This window comes from Orcinus orca, chromosome 6 (genome assembly GCF_937001465.1).
Source record: "Orcinus orca chromosome 6, mOrcOrc1.1, whole genome shotgun sequence".
In the NCBI taxonomy this organism is placed as follows: domain Eukaryota; kingdom Metazoa; phylum Chordata; class Mammalia; order Artiodactyla; family Delphinidae; genus Orcinus; species Orcinus orca.
Window position 1 is genome coordinate 110,595,532 of NC_064564.1, and position 17,010 is coordinate 110,612,541.

At 43.1% G+C, this 17,010-nt stretch overlaps 1 protein-coding gene across 4 annotated transcripts; it reads left to right on the top strand.

Annotated features, from left to right (window-relative positions):
* On the top strand, positions 1-16,893 carry RABEPK (Rab9 effector protein with kelch motifs). 4 transcript variants are annotated; one of them, XM_012532813.3, is made up of 8 exons: positions 9-126; positions 1,342-1,406; positions 4,177-4,334; positions 6,642-6,794; positions 10,960-11,121; positions 13,722-13,871; positions 16,145-16,294; positions 16,582-16,893. In XM_012532813.3, exons 2-8 carry the CDS (start codon positions 1,354-1,356, stop codon positions 16,872-16,874), a joined length of 1,119 nt encoding a protein of 372 aa, XP_012388267.1. In that variant the 5' UTR covers positions 9-126; positions 1,342-1,353; the 3' UTR covers positions 16,875-16,893. The 4 variants fall into 4 exon arrangements, with proteins under 4 accessions (XP_033283102.1, XP_033283103.1, XP_012388267.1 ...); XM_033427210.2 differs by having other exon boundaries at positions 76-142; XM_033427211.2 differs by lacking the exon at positions 4,177-4,334 and having other exon boundaries at positions 1-126; positions 1,342-1,410; positions 6,566-6,794.
* The last annotated feature ends 117 nt before the right edge of the window (positions 16,894-17,010 follow it).

A 17,010-nucleotide genomic window follows, 5' to 3' on the forward strand; every position in this document is an offset into this window, starting at 1 on the left:
CCGGCCCTGTGAGTGGAGAGCGGTTGGCCGGGGCGCTCTTCCGGGGTCTGAAGGAGGGGCGAAGATCCAAGAACCGCCCCTATTGGGGCGGAGCCACGGCCCCAAGCCTGGCGTAAGCCGCCGCAGGTAATGCGGTCCGGAGGTTGGGGGGGCTCTGGGACCCCGGTTTGAAGCGTTCCCGGGTGGGGCGGGGGCGCCGCATCCTTTGAGGGAGTGGAGTTGGGCTGGGTGGAAAGCGCTCGGGAGACCTCCTCTGGCTCCGGCCTAGCCACACTGACGGAAAGGAATCGGCCTGTTCTCTCCTGACCCTGTCTCCTATCCCCTAGCGCTGCCAAGCGGGGATGGGACTGGGGGATGGACCTGGCAGGGGCGACTGCTGGAAGTCCCGGTCCAGGTGAAGTTAACCCCACTGAGCTTTAGGCTTTGGGGACAGCAGTTAGTGACTTAGGCTGAAGATTAGATTTATCCATTCACCTCCCAGAAACCTCATCCATTTTCTTTCTTCATTCACTCATCCCTCACTTCTGCTCTATGCCGGGCCTCTTGGTTGGTTCTCTGAATGAATCCGAGAGGCCCAGCTCGCTTGGAATTTAGTCTAGTGGAATTTATTCTAGAATCTAGAGAGTTTTAAATAGATGATTACATTCAGGGTGATCCCTGCAATGACGATAGCTTAATAGATACCTTCAGGTAGAGAATAAAGTAACTTGAGGATGTAAGTGGAAAGCAACAAATCAGGGAAGGTTTCACTAAGGAGGGGACATTTGAACTGGGCTTTGGAGGTTGACTAGGAGTTTTCTAGTTGACCAGAAGGGAAGGGACATTTCAGGTAAGGGAAGCAGCACAGGATGCAAGTTATGAAAGGGCCTGGCATTTCAGGGGAACAAATATAGTAAGAACAGTTCAATATAGCAAGAAATTGTGGTGAGTTCCTGAAAAGAAGGTTGAGACCAGAAGGCTTTGAATGTCATGCTGAGGCCAGGATTTATCCTAGAGTTCAGTATTTCTTGGCCTTTTAAAATGTTTTCTTTTGATAAACATAAATACCTTATGACCTCTGAAAATTATTTTGATATATACCCCTTCCTATGAAAACCACGGACACAGAAAACTTTAGGCAAAAAACAAAAAAACTCTGTAATGGGATTACGAAAGTTGTGTCATAGTTGCCTCCCAAATATAAGTTTATATCAAAAGGTTGGTAATGCTTATTCAAATTAATCAGGCCCTAGAAATTGGTACATCAACAGGAAAATTTTTAAAGAGGCAAGTAACCTGATTTGCTGTGTTTTTTAGGTAGAAGATAATTGTAAATGTCTAAAAAGTACCTTTCTTTCTTAGGCATAGGACACCATGAAGCAGCTGCCAGTCTTGGAGCCTGGAGACAAGCCCAGGAAAGCAACATGGTCTGTAAGGAATGATTCAAACAAAGAAACACATGAGTGTTTTTTTCATTTATAAGTACTTTACTAACATATTTGATCCTCTATGAAAAAGGGTAGAGTTGAAACTGTCTGCGGTTTCTGGTAATTAGACTCAAACTGTCTGAGAAGGTCTTCAGAGGAAAGGTAGTGGGGCAATAATTATCACAGAGCAGATGTTGATTTTATTAAAATCCATTTGCCAGGAAGAGTAGGGCACTGACCATCTGGCATCTTCAGCTCCAACACTGTGTCCTCCCCCAAGCTCTAACTCATTTGTAAGACTTTCAGGGAATTGGATTTGGATTAAACTGGCTTCACTATTTCTTGAGCGCTTGTTCAACCAACCCTTCGTTCAGCAACTAACACTGGCCTGACAGGGCCAGCCGCTGTGTAGGTGCTGCAGGTACAAAGGTGAATAGTCTCAGTGTAGTGGGGGAACAGTGACCGGTGCTGAAGCAGGACGCACAGAGGGCTGTAGAGAGGAGGCAATGCTTCTGCAGGACCTTGGAGGAGAGCCCCTGATCTGGCTTCCATGCGTCCACTCTTGCTCTCTACACATCATAAATCTGATCATGGCATTCCCTGGTTTAAAACCTTTTGTGCCTCTCCATTGGTCTTAGGATAAAAACCAGAGTCCTTAAAATGGCCCACTGGGCCCTGCGTGATCTGTCCCTGCCTGTCTTTCCAACCTCAAGTCCCGTTACTCAGCCTTTGTTCTCTTTCTCTTCCTTTAATGTGGCTTGCACTGTCCCACTCAGGAACTGTATGTGCTGGTCCCTCTACCTGGATCATCCTTTGCCCCCATCTTTTGTCCCTCTCTTTGCCCAGCTAACTTCTACTCATACTTCAGATCTCAGTTCAAATGGGGCTCCTTCAGGAAGACTTCTTTGACCACCTCTGTCCCCACCTACCTCTCCTTACGGGGTAGGGTCCCCCTGTGATATGTTCTCATACTATATATCCTGTATATATCCTGTACTCCTTTATAACACAACTGAAATGAAATGGATATTTGGAAATTATCTGTTTAGTGTTTTTCTTCCCAACTAGTCTGTCAGGGCTGTAAAGGCAGGGACTTCTTTTGTCTTATTCACCATGTAGCTGGATGGCTGTGTGCTCTTGAATAAGTCATTTAACCTTTCTAAGCCACAGGTCCTCAGTTGTAAACCTCAGATGATGATAATAGTACTGTCCCCAGAGGGGTTTTGTGCAAGTTAAGTGAATCCAGGGTTGTGGCAAAGTTAGCAGCATGCATGGTATGTGGTTAGTAGTCATTCAGGTGACAATGTGGAATGTGTGAATCTGGACATCCGAAGAGAGATCTGGAAAAGAAATAGAGATTTGAAAGTCACTGATGAACATGTACGGTAGATGGGTGGTAATTGAAGCCATCAGTACATATAAAATTGATCAGGCAAGCAAACCTAGACAGAGAAGAGAACTCATGAGGATTGGGAGAAAGCTGGAGGGAAAGGAGTCAGAGAAGGAAACAGAAAGTGCAGCCAGACAGGTGGATAGAGAACCAAATGGAATGGGTGTGGGGAAGCCAGGTCAGGAGAAAGGTATGAGAAGGAGGGAAGAGCCAAGAGTACCAAATGTCAGAGAGGACAGATAAGACTGGGCCCGAAAAACAGCTGCAGAGCTTTCTTTTCCAACCAGAAGGCTTGAAGAAGTGTGCTTTCTCAGTCAGCATTCAGAATAACTTTACAGAACAGAATGAATGGATCCTGTATTTGATTTTTCAAAGTCCTAGTTTTGTCTTCCATTAGGTCGAGCTTTATGAGTAATCTGGAAAAGCTCTTAAGAAGCAGTGAATGGGGCTTCCCTGGTGGCGCAGTGGTTAAGAATCTGCCTGCCAATGCAGGGGACATGGGTTTGAGCCCTCGTCCAGCAAGATCCCACATGCCGCGGAACAACTAAGCCCGTGCGCCACAACTACTGAGCCTGCGCTCCAGACCCCGCAAGCCACAACTCCTGAAGCCCGGGCTCCTAGAGCCCGTGCTCTGCAACAAGAGAAGCCACTGCAACGAAGAGTAGCCACTGCTCACTGCAACCAGAGAAAGCCCGCGCACAGTAACAAAGACCCAGTGCAGCCAAAAATAAATAAATTAAAAAAAAAAAAGAATTAGTGAATGATGGAGAATATTACATGGCAGAGGGAAGCATCACTGGCTAGTGGCAAGAGCTCTGGGGCTGTTCTCATGTGATTACACATAAAGCTCTAGCCATGATTAACTGAGTCCTTCCTGCCACGTTACAAGATTGCATCTCATTCTTCACGGGTGAGAACTATTGCTGTCTTCATTTTACAAATGAGGAAACTAAGGTTCAGAAAGGTAAAGTGACTTCCAAAAGAGCACACATCAAGAAAGCACTTGAACTGGGACTTGAACTAGGTCTGTCTGAATTTGCAAATCATGTTCATAACTACCATCCTGTGCCAGGACACACACTGGACATTTCTGGGTATCAGTTTCCCCCTCTACCAAATGGGGACAATTACTAGCCCAGGGCATCCCCACTAAGTTAATGTGAGATGAAAGTAGTGACAAAATTGAAAAGTCAAAGGTTATGTGCAAAGGGAAGGTACTGTTCATTAATTAGGAAAATGCTGCTTTGCTGGACATGATCTAAAATGACTGTGTATGTATAAGACCCTTCATTCTGGTGACTGTTCCATGAGGAATGCAAAGAATATACTGCTGCATTTATTCTCTGCTCAGGCCTCCTGAATATACCCTCCCTTTGGCAGGTACACCTTGACCCCGGTTGGAGACAGCCCCTGTGCTCGAGTTGGCCATAGCTGCTCATATTTACCCCCTGTTGGTGATGCCGAGAGAGGGAAGGTCTTCATTGTTGGGGGAGCAGATCCAAACAGGAGCTTCTCAGATGTGCACACCATAGATCTGGGTAAGACCAACAGCTGTGGGGAATTCCCTGGCAGTCCAGTGGTTGGGACTCTGCACTTCTACTGCAGTTTGATCCCTGGTCGAGGAACTGGAATCCTGCATGCCACTCGGCGTGGCCAGAAAAAAAAAAAGACCAGCAGCTGCGGAGCACATACCCTATATGGCCAGAGAGCAGGACTTTGTGCTGCCAGCCATGACCACTCCTAAGACTATCAGTTCAGACCAGACAGTAGGGTTTTTCTCTGAGAAAATGAATGTCACTGAGAGGTCCCTAAGGTCTCAACAGACTCCAGGAATATATCCACCCAACCAAGACCTCCTTGATTTGGGGGAAAGAGCCCATATGGAGCCCTGGATAACCAGCCATTCATTCATCAACTATTTCTCTGGGAGGCATTGATGCCTCCACCTCTTCTATCCACGTAGCCAATTAATCACCAAATCCTAAATATCTTTTATTTTCATCCATGTCTGTCCATTTGCACTGCTACTACTGTAGTCGAAGCATCATTATCTTTCAGCTAGACTGTTACAACAGCCTCCTCACTGGTCTGCCTGCTTCCAAGTTTACCTCATGTACACTGCATTTTCCATACTTAGCTGAGTATTTTCTAAAATATAAATCTGATCATGTCACTCCCCAATTTCAGGCTATCCCCAACTTCATTTCTTAGCTCCCCCAAACCCACACTTGCTCCACTGAATATCCTTCAGTTCCTTGAACTCTTTTGGTCTCCAACCCTTTGCATATACAGTAAATGCCCTACATAAGAATGAGTTATTTTCCAAGAGCTCACTCGTAAGTCCAGTTTGTTCTTTTTTTTCCTTAATTTTTTATTTTTGGCTGAGTTGGGTTTTTTCATTGCTGCGCGTGGGCTGCACGTGGGCTTTCTCTAGTTGCGGCAAGCAGGGGCTGCTCTTCATTGCAGTGCACGGGCTTCTCACTACGGTGGCTTCTCTTGTTGTGGAGTGCAGGCTCTAGGTGCACGGGCTTCAGCAGTTGTGGCTCGTGGACTCTAGAGCGCAGGCTCAGTAGTTGTGGCGCACGGGCTTAGTTGCTCCGCGGCATGTGGGATCTTCCCAGACCAGGGCTCAAACCCGTGTCCCCTGCATTGGCAGGCGGATTCTTAACCACTGCGCCACCAGGGATGCCCCTGTGTATTGTTTTGATCTCAGTTGTTTACTAACCAAATGTGCAGGAGAGTCTACATGTAAAACTTGAAGTGGTTTGGCCTCTCTTGATAATCTTGGAAGATCTGACATCCGTATGCCTGTATGTCTACATGGTGACAGTTTTTTGCAACTGAGCTGCCACCTATCAGTGGGGCTCTCATTCTCCAATTTCCTCCAATCCTCTGTAGGCATTTGAATTTCTATACCCTGCACTAAGAAATCAAAGGTAAATTAAATCTCTTTCAGCTCTCAAGAAGCTTGCTGTCTAGTCCAGTTACAATTCTTTCGTGACCTATTACTAGCTTTGTGACTCTGGCTAAACCACCTAAACCCTCTGGACTTCAGTGTCCCATAAAACAGGGATAATAACTTGCTTCACTTGGCACTTGTAATGATGTAACAAGATAATGCCTGTAAAGGTCATATGTAAGTGGTTTACTAATTAAAATAACTAATAAGTTAGGTATTAAGTCTGTGAAATTGTTTTAGCCAGAAGTCATTTACTTGCAGGTAATAGAAACTCTCTTAAACCAGCAAAAAAAAAAAAAGAAAGAATGAGAATCCAAAGGTAGAAGATTTGGCCTAGCCTCAGGAGAGAGTAGAAGCAAGAATTAGAAAGCTGTCAAAAACCATCTACTTCCTCCCTCACTCTCTTTGGAGAGATCTGCTTCTTTATGTAGATGTTTCATTCTTCTCTTCCCCATACTTTGGCTTTCTCTCCTTCTCCACACATGGTAGAAGATGGCCACCCAAACCCAGAAATCTGTTTGAATTCCAAATTCTTGGGAGAGAGGATCTGATTGGCCCATTTTGGGTCCAGTGACTACCTTTGACCCTATCAGTTAAGGCTAGAAAGTCAAGGTATAGTACAACCAAGTCTCCTGGGATCTATCCCTGGGGTTGGGAGAGTGGGGACAGTTCCCATAGAAGAGGGTTTATGGATGAGTCAGACGCCCCCCCCCGCCAAGTGTCTGATATAAAAATTTTTGGAGGTTGACCACATTCCCTTTAAGTGATCTGATGGTTGTTCACTTATGCTTTTGACCCTTTTCTCCTCAGTTCCCTCCCCCAAGTTTGTCAACCAGTATAAGCCATTGGCAGCCCCAATCTAGGAACCGGGTGAAATGTTTTCTAGGAACACACCAGTGGGATTTAGCCACCTCGGAGGGCCTCTTGCCCCGGTACGAGCATGCCAGCTTTGTTCCCTCCTGCACACCTCACAGCATCTGGGTGTTTGGAGGTGCCGACCAGTCAGGTAATCGAAATTGCCTACAAGTTCTGAATCCTGGTAAGTAGCCAAAGGTTATTTATTTACCAAAATGGATAAATAAATCCAATTCCAGTACCTGTACCAAAGCGCATTTGGATTGTACTGACTAATCCGCTTAACTTTGCTGACCTCATAGAAAATAGAAATTTTAACTTCTGGCAGAATCTGAAAAGAATAGAGTTACATTTTGTTTTCCTCGTAACGTGTACAAATTATCCATTTCTTAAAAGCCAAAGCTGGATGAGGCTTCAGAGAAAAGCTATGCCAAGTGGGCAACCCAGGTCCCACAAGGGGAAGTGACTTTCCTAAAGTCACCAGGGAGCCAGGGACTGGGGCAGGCTAGAACCCAAATCACCTACATCGGAGGTCTCAAATGGGGGCGATGGTGCCCCCCAGGGGACAGTTGGCTATGTCACACCTCGGGGCAGGGAATCAAGTGGGTAGAGGCCAGAGTCGCTGCCATACATCCTGTAATGCACAGGAAGGCCCCTCACAATAAAGAATTATATGGTCTAAAATGTCAGTAGTGCCAAAGTTAAGAAACCCTGATCTAGATCCTCCTAGTATGTTTCTTTTAGTCAGAAAGTGCAAAGCTCCTGACAAGTCTCACTGGCAGTTTTATCATAGAGGAAGCAGTTTGGGGACATCACTACTGCGAGGATGTTGCTGAACCACCCATGGGAGGTGGACCTGACTTTTTGTCAGTTAAACACATTTTTTGTTGTTGTTTTTCTCTTTATAAATATAGTTTATATTCATTGTAAAATATTTGAAAAGTGTAAATAAGTGGACAAAAGCCATCCACAATCCTGTGACCTAAGGCTATTAATAACAGTTCTGTGTACTTCCTTTCTGTCTTTTCTCTGCATTTTTATAAACCTGAGATCATCCTGTTTCACCACTATGCTCTTGTATCTTTTTAATTTCATAATTAGCACAGAAATAATTCCCTATTAATAAGGCTTTGTTGAAATCATTTTTAATGGCTGAATCACACTTTTTAAAGATTTTTTTAAATTTATTTAATTTATTTTCGGCTGCATTGGGTCTTAGTTGCGGCACATGGGATCTTTCGTTGTGGCGCATGGGCTTCTCTCTAGTTGTGGCGTGTGGGTTTTCTCTCTCTAGTTGTGGCGCGCGGGCTCCAGGGCGCATGGGCTCTGTAGTTTGCGGCATGCGGACTCTCTAGTTGAGGCGCGAGGGCTTAGTTGCCCCGTGGCATGTGGGATCTTAGTTCCCTGACCAGGGATCGAACCCGCATCCCCTGCTTTGTAAGGTGGATTCTTTACCACTGTACCACCAGGGAAGTCCCTCAATTTTTATGACAATACAATAATTCCCCGGTTGTTTTTTTTTTTTTAACATATAGGTTGTCTTCAGATTTTTATCATTATAAATAACAAAGCATTGAACATCTTTGTTCAGAAATCATTGACTGTATTTCAGATTATTGCCTTAGGTAGGGGCTTCCCTGGTGGTGCAGTGGTTAAGAATCTGCCTGCCAATGCAAGGTACACGGGTTCGAGCCCGCCCTGGTCCGGGAAGATGCCACGGAGCAACTAAGCCCGTGTGCCACAACTACTGAGCCTGCGCTCTAGAGCTTGCGAGCCACAACTACTGGGCCCACTCACTACAACTACTGAAGCCCGTGCACCTAGAACTCCTGCTCTGCAACAAGAGAAGCCACCTCAACGAGAAGCCTGCACACCGCAACGAAGAGTAGCCCCCGCTCGCTGCAAGTAGAGAAAGCCCACACGCAGCAACAAAGACCCAAAACAGCCAAAAATAAGTAAATAAAAAGAAAAAAAAAGTTCTTCCATGTTTTTTAAAAAAAAGAATTATTGTCTTAGAGTTCATGCCCAGAAATAAAAGAACTGGATAAAACACTGGACTTTAAGGATTTTAGTACATGCTATCAAATTGCTCTCCAGAAAGATTTTTTTTAAACTTTTTTTCTTTTTGGCTGCACTGCATGGCTCGCGGGATCTCAGTTCCCCAACCAGGGATTGAACGCAAGCCACGGCAATGAAAGCCCAGAATCCTAACCACTAGACCACCAGGGAATTCCCTATCCAGAAAGATTTTTTTCAACTTATCCTCTCTCCAACTGTGTTTAATTGTTCTTGTTTCACTCCTGACCAGTATCGAATTTATCATTTTTAAGCACTGCTAATTTGATAGGCAAAAACCCCCTTGTATCTAATTGTTTAAATATGCATTTTGTTAATTACTAGGAATCTGGACATTTTTCACATAACAGTCAACTCTTGCCCAGTTCCCTCTATCGATAACAGATTTATTTTTACAACAGCTGGTCTTTGTCATTTTGGGATAGTAACAGTTCCTACCTTGTTAAGTTTGGCAAGAATTTAAATTAACTCAAATCTGGCACATACTTAATGCTCAATACTTGTTGTTGTGGTTGATGTAGCTATGGTTCGACAGATGGAAATCAGTTCTAGATTGGATGGAGATCAGTTCCTTTGATTTTCAATGATGGCATCTATTTAAATAAAATAGTGAGAATTTGGAAAGCCTTTGTCAAAGGAATTGATTTTCCACCAGATCCTTTTTCTCTCCTAGAAAGTATAGTTTGACACCATGCCCAAGAAATATGAAAGATGTAGGGGGGAATCATTAGTTGCTTTTGTTACTAAGGCGAGTCCCTCAGCTGGCTTAGGACCCCTTTCGTATTATTTGTGCTAACATTTGGCTTGGTAGCCACACCAGGATCCCAGGATCTTCTGAACTTGGAGGTTGTGCCCCTTCTAACTCCCCCTAAAATCCAAAAACTACCCAAGACCTGTAGCTATAGAGACAATTACATTATGCTTTGTTTTGGGGTTTGTTTTTTTTTTTTGTCCATGCAGCTTGCAGGTCTTAGTACCCCAATCAAGGATCGAACCCGTGCCCCCTGCAGTGGAAGTGTGGAATCTTAACCACTGGACCACCAGGGAAGTCCCCATTATGTTTTGGATATAGGCTGAGACTTGTTTGGTCTCCAGGTTCATGTTTTGAGTCCTACACATATTACACATGCTTCGTGCGCCACTTTGTATTACTGAATGAAGACCTTTACAAAAGGCACAGAATTTCCCAGTCAAGAAATAATTCCTGGGAATTCCCTGGCACTTTCACTGCCGTGGGGTCAGGTTCAATCCCTGATTGAGGAACTAACATCTCACAAGCCATGTGGCACAGGAGGGAAGGAAGAAGGGAGGGAGGAAGAATTCCTGGTGTGTTGTAGTGGAATAAGTATGGGAGTTTTGACAGATCTGTGTTCAGAGCCCTGCTCTCCTACTCACTAACACTGTGACCTGGGAGAAAGGATTTAGACTTTCTGAGCTTCAGTTCCCTCAGCTGCAAAGTGGAGATACTTTCCGTCCGCCTCCCAGGGTTGACTGAGGATGTTGGGGATGGCAGAGTGCTCAGGGCAATGATTCCGCACAAGGGAGGTGCTCAGTTACTGCTTGTGTTTCTATAAAATTCATGCTTCATTCTGGAAAGAAATAAGCTTCTGTACACCTACCCACGTGGTGAAATTTTATTCTCAAGTCAGAAGAGTGGAAAATACATAGATCTTGGTGGTGTTGAAACAGAATTTGAATCCCAACTCAGCCATTTACTAGTCATGTAACCTTAAATGAGTGACTTAATCTGTCTCTGCTTCAATTCCTCATCTGTAAAATGAGGAAACTAGTATTTATTTAGTACTTACTGTGTAGTAGGGACAATCACTGCTACTACTGAAACTGTAATAATATTGTCTACTTTATTTTAATGGCCACATATCCTGAGAAACTTGGCACATTTAGTTTCTTGCATCTAGTGGGAATGAATTTTAGCAGCTGTTGGGCTCCTCTGAATGGGCACAGGGCAGGGTAGTCAGTCATCAAAGGGGAAGAGTGTTCAGAGAGGATGTTTGAAGGCCTCCAAAAACAAACTGGCCTCATTCTTAATTGTACTTGTGGCTTTTCAATCTTGGGAATTTGGGTCTATCTGGGCAAACTCTAAGTATTGCCCCCTACCCCTCCTTGAATTTGGTGGCATGAGATCCCTGCCTAGACCTACACTGTCTGCCTTAAGGATTGGGGTTTGCAAAATGACCTTGCCCAGCCCCAGAGTTGATGTCAGAGGCCCCTCAGCCTGGGTGTTTTAGATACCTACCTTCTCTGTGGACCAGAAACGAGGACTTGGACTATGCCAAAGGTGACCAGCCCACCACCATCCCCAAGAACATTCCACACGTCATCGGCAACCATCGGGAACCAGCTGTATGTCTTTGGGGGCGGAGAGAGAGGCGCCCAGCCCGTGCAGGATGTGAAGCTGCATGTGTTTGATGCAAGTATGGACTCGGGGGAACCCTGGGGCTGCCACTTACCTGGTCGGGGTTACCCCGGCCTGCAGCTTACCCGATGTAGGAAGCAGAGGTTAGAATATGACAACCTGGCTGTGTGTCTCACTTCTAGACTTTTGCAGTATATCTTTTAGCTGATATCTTCTACCCATAGCAAAATTTGCATTTAAAAAGGAATAATTTGATCAATTAAAAAAATTTAAACAGTATAGTTTATAAAACAAAAAAGTAAAATGTTGCCCCTTACACCTTTCCTTCCCACTCCCCAGACAGGGGTAACACTGTTAGCCATTCCTAATGTCTACCTCCAGATTTTTCTGTGCAATTATAAATCATATGCACATGTGTTTATGAACATCTATGAATTTTCTATGGATTTTGAAATTATATGAAAACTTTAAAACACACACATAGAATTATTAAATTATAAATGTTGGTCTGCCTCTTACTTTTGCAGGTCTAAGGGTAGATCTTAGTACTAGTCGAAAGTATAAACTTCGAAGCCATAGGACAGGAACTCAAGACCAGAGCTGACATCTAGTTTCTGTATTACTTAAGACTAATTTCTTAATCTCTCTAGTGTGTAAAATAGAGATAGTAACAGTGCCTACCACAAAGAGTTGGAAAGATTAAATGAGATAATGTGATACAGTGCATAGCACAGTGCCTGACACATAGGAAGCACCTAATAAATAATCACTGTATTATCATTATTATTCCTTCATTTAATCACACATCATGGATCTTTCCTAAGTCAGAAATTTCCTTGCAAAGCATATCTTTCTGTGGGAATCCCTATTCATTCAGTCATTTTCCTATTGATTGACATTTTGCTGACAGTGTTACAGTGAATATATACATTAATTTCTGTACATGTTACAACATATAATATGGACTAGATGCTAGGAAGTGGAATTACGTAGGGTCAAAATGGTATGAACATTTAAAATTGTGAGACCTCTTGCCAAATTTTTGTCTAAGTAGTATTTATTTACATTTCTTCCTCTTACTAGTGGGCATTTATGAATACTTTACAAATATTCATAGCACATATATTCATGTCACAAATAGCATGTGACAAAAATAATTTTCATGTGTGTTTTTGCAGCCTTTTTTGAGAAAAGGCAATAAGCAAAATTTCAAACTTAAAAAGTTTAAGAATTAAGACACGTCACAGTATGACTTTATCCAGAAAGAATGAACTGTGTGATTCTTTTAAAGTGGTTTTAAATTTTTAAATAATATTGGTTTTGAATATATAAAACTGTAAGAGAAAAAATATATGTGTATATATATATAAAATACTGTCACCCCAAAATTGTTAACATTTCAGTACAACTTTGGTGTACTTTGGTGTACACCCCAAAATTGTTAACATTTCAGTACAACTATGGTGGTTTTTTTTTTTAAATAGCAGAGATAATTCTAGGTGTACTATTTGTATCCTGTATTTTTCACTTAAGCATTTCCCCTGTAATCACAAAGTTCTTCCAATGTTTTTAATGAATACATAGTATTCTATCATGACTGTAGCAATAACTCACCCATTCACCTGTTGATGGACTTAGGCTATTTCCAATTCTTCTCTATTACAAACAATGCTGTGGTAAACATATTTATGCATAAACTTTTTCTGATTATTTCAAATTGTATTCTTTGGGACTCTAGGGGCTCCTTGAACAACCTTCAGGCCTGTCACAAATGGTAATTCAGAGATAAGTTGTTTGGCAGGCTTTTGTCTCAGATAATTTTTGTAGCACTCCTTTAAGACTTATCTGGTATGTTGAAATGATTAATTTTCCTGAATTCTATATATGTACAATTTTGAAGATATGAAGGGTTTTCAACACGTAAAATACATCTGCACTATTTGGATCATACCCATATTAATAACTCTCATGTATTGAGTACTTTCTCTGTGCCTGTGCTTTCCGTATATTATCTCATTTAATCCACGCTTCAACCCTGAGAGGTAGGTATTATCAGGTAATTTCTCCTCATTTTACAACTACAGAAACTGAAGCTTATAGAAGTAACTGGTGCAAGGCCACATAGTTATTCAATGAAATAACCTGGTTTTAACCCCAAATCCCATGCTCTAACCATTATCCTATATAACCACTTCAGGAGGCCCTGCTAACTTTAAAAGTAGTCTATTTTTTTCTCCACCCTTCCAGCAAATCAATTAAGAATATTGTCTTAAAAAAGAGAAAACTCAAAAAAAAAAAAGAGAAAACTCTGAAGGCCTGTCCCAGAAGAAGTAGATTCATTCTTTTTAACTCTGTGGCAGTTCTAGGTTGAAGAAACTTAAGGGAGGTCTTTTTTTAATTCAAAGCAAGAAGTGGTTCCTTATTGCCCAGTAGAAGGGGCAGGCATATTAGGCAGTGAATTCTCCAGCCCTGGATGTGTACCAGTAAAGGCTGTGGATGGAGGGAGGCCTGGGTTGGGTTGGCAAGTTGCAGTGAATGACCCCCCAGGTCCCTTTCTGCTTGGAGCATCTCTGCTTACTGGGAGGTGAGGCTTGGTATATTTCTCGGGTTCTTGCTTCATAGCTTTGTCATCTAACGTCACTGAATTTATTTTTCTAGATACCCTGACCTGGTCACAACCAGAGACACTTGGAAAACCTCCATCCCCCCGGCATGGTCATGTGATGGTGGCAGCAGGGACAAAGCTCTTCATCCATGGAGGCTTGGCAGAGGACAGCTTCTATGATGATCTCCATTGCATTGATATCAGTAAGTAGGGTGGAGGGTATGGGGGCTTGTCTGCTTAAGATTGAATAAAATAGCTTTGATTGACTAGAGCCTTGCTCTTGACCAGCCAGCAGAATCTTCACTAGATTCTGTGAAATGTGGCCTGAATAATAATAAGAAATAATAATAACAATAAAAGCAGGTATTTCTGTTTGCCATGTACCTACCCATTCATTATTTCTTATCCTTCCAACAACCCTGCTCTTTCATTAAAATTCATTATGCTTTGTGTTTCCCGACTGGATTTCTTTCAAGCAGTACCCATTAACCCCATGGATAACTTCTAGAGTGTGTCTGGAGGTGGACAACCAGAACTGTCACGCTAAATTGTTAAGAACACTGAGAAAAGGAAAGTTAGTGATAACATGAGAATTGTCTTTAAGTGTCTGAAGGGCTGATGTGCCCTAGAGAGCCTGGACTCTTTCTGGATCATTCTTGCAGACTATGAGCTCCTTTAGGGCAGAGACTTTGTCTCTTTTTTTCCGCCAGTGTATTTCCAGCATTGAGCACAGTGTCTGGCAGGTCTTGAGTGATGAGTGCATATCTGTTAAGAGTGGACAGATAGGGACTTCCCTGGTGGTCCAGTGGCTAAGACTCCACGCTTCCACTGCAAGGGGCATGGGTTCGATCCCTGGTTGGGGAACTAAGATCCTGTATGCCGCACAGTGCAGCCAAAAAATTTAAAATATTTTTTTAAAAAAGTGGACAGATGAACAAATGAATATGTTCTGCGTTGCTCCAGACGACAGGAATTGGAATTACGGGCAGAATGCATGAGAACTGCTGTGCAATGTATCGGGCTACCTTGCCAAACAATAGGTTCTCTGGTTTGGTGACATCTGAGGCCAGCTGATACTGGCTGGGATTCCTGTATTGCCTAGGATATTTGGCTGGACTGGGTGATTCTCCCTTCCAACTCTGAGTTGCTGGACCCCTGCCTTGAACTGACAGATGGAAAATATCTTCACAGAAGCATTCCTTGCAAGCAGTCAAACAGAGTTTTAATGCTTATTTTATTTATTTTTTCTTAAAAAATTTTTTTTTAATTTAGCTTTTTGGCTGCCTTGAGTTTTAGTTGAGGCACACAGGATCTTCATTGCAGCATGTGGGATCTTTCATTGCAGTGCACGGGCTTCTCTCTAGTTGTGGCGTGTGGGTTTTCTCTTCTCTAGTTGTGATGCACGGGCTCCAGAGAGCGTGGGCTCTTGTAGTTTGTGGCACGGGGGTTCTCTAGTTGAGGCGCGCGAGCTCAGTAGTTGCAGCGCATGGGCTTTGTTGCCTCACAGCATGTGAGATCTTAGTTCCCTGACTAGGGATCAAACCTGCGTCCCCTGCATTGGAAGGTGGATTCTTTACTACTGGACCACAAGGGAAGTCCCTTAGTGCTTATTTTAAAAAAGAAAGTCCTTTTCTCTTATGCAAGGAACTACTTCCTAACTATTTTTCCTCCTTTCCAGCCCAGGTAGTTCTCTAAAACCTAAAATCCAGCGATATCCTGCCTCATTTAAATTCTTGTCTGAAAAGTTGCAACTACCTGCAGAAATAGGTTGGAAATAGGTGCTGAGGCAGCACATTACAGCATAGAGAACACAGGTTTTGGAGTCAGACCTGAGTACAATTCTAGCTCTGCCACCTGCTAGCTGTGGGATCTCCGACAAGTCTCTTTCCCTCTCTAATCCTATTTCTTCATCTTTAAGAAGAAAGAAGGTAGGCAGAAGTAATAGCAATTGCATACCGCTATTAAGAGAATGAAGTAAGCAAGATACTTAAAGTGTCTAGCCAGTACTCACAAACTTGCTTTTTAAGGAACTGTATTTCAGACATGCACGTGTGTGCACATACAGGCATGCTTGCACACACAAAACACACACACACACACACACACACACACACACACACACACAGACAGTTGGAACCTCACCTACTTCTGGGCTCCAAAATACTTAATGGTGATGGTCACCAAAGACTGGATCACATTCCTCAGTGTGCTCCAAAGACCACCCACATCAGAATCACCTGGGATGCTCGTTAAAATTATGGATTACTGAGCCCCTCCCTCCCTCCCTGGACTAGCCAAACAGAATTTCAGCTCCCCCAGTGATTTTTGTGCACACCAAACCTTGCTATAGGATCTCTCAGAGCTCTCAGTGAATGAAGTTCAGTGATTGGTTTGCAAACTGCAGGAGTCTGACAGGTTAAGTTGGAAACCACAGTCTAGGCCATGTTGTACCTAAACACTTTCTATCTCTTGGCAGGTGACATGAAGTGGCAGAAGCTAAGTCCCACTGGGGCAGCTCCCACAGGCTGTGCTGCCCACTCAGCTGTGGCTGTAGGAAAGCACCTGTATATCTTTGGAGGGATGACTCCCACTGGAGCCCTGAGCACAATGTACCAGTATCACATAGGTGAGCAGGTGTTGTTCACTGTGAGTCTTTAAGCAAATGTGACCATTCTTTGAAAAGTATCACAATGCTTTTTGGTCTTTCATTTTGGTCCCTCCACATCTAAATCCGAAAGAACGACAACCAAACTTTTAGGGAATGATATCATCAAAGCAGTAACAGTGCCATTAGGGGTTTTTCCCTTTTATTTCCTGTTTCTGTTAGGGCTCAGGTGATACAGCACATCACAGAGCATTTCTGGAAATTTCTTAACACAGACCCTTTTCTTTTTTTTTTTTTTTCCAAAATAGAAAAGCAGCATTGGACCTTGCTTAAATTTGATAATTTTCTACCCCCTGGACGATTGGACCATTCCATGTGTATCATTCCATGGCCAGTGACATGTACTTCTGAGAAAGAAGATTCAAATTCTGCCACTCTAAACTGTGCTGCTGAGAAAGGGGATTCCACTGAGAAAGGAGTAACCCAAGGTGGTGACTCTCACGAAGAAGGTCAGACTGACACACTACTCTGTTTTGTGTTTGGTGGGATGAATACGGAAGGGGAAATCTATAATGATTGTATTGTGACTGTAGTTGATTAATAAAACCACATTTTTACTACTTTTAGATGTCAATTACTTTCAGAAAAGTTAAATGAAACCTTAGTTGTTTCATACCTCCAAAATCTTCTGCACTATATATCCCTCTGGCTTTTACCTACTTTGGTAGGTAAAGAGA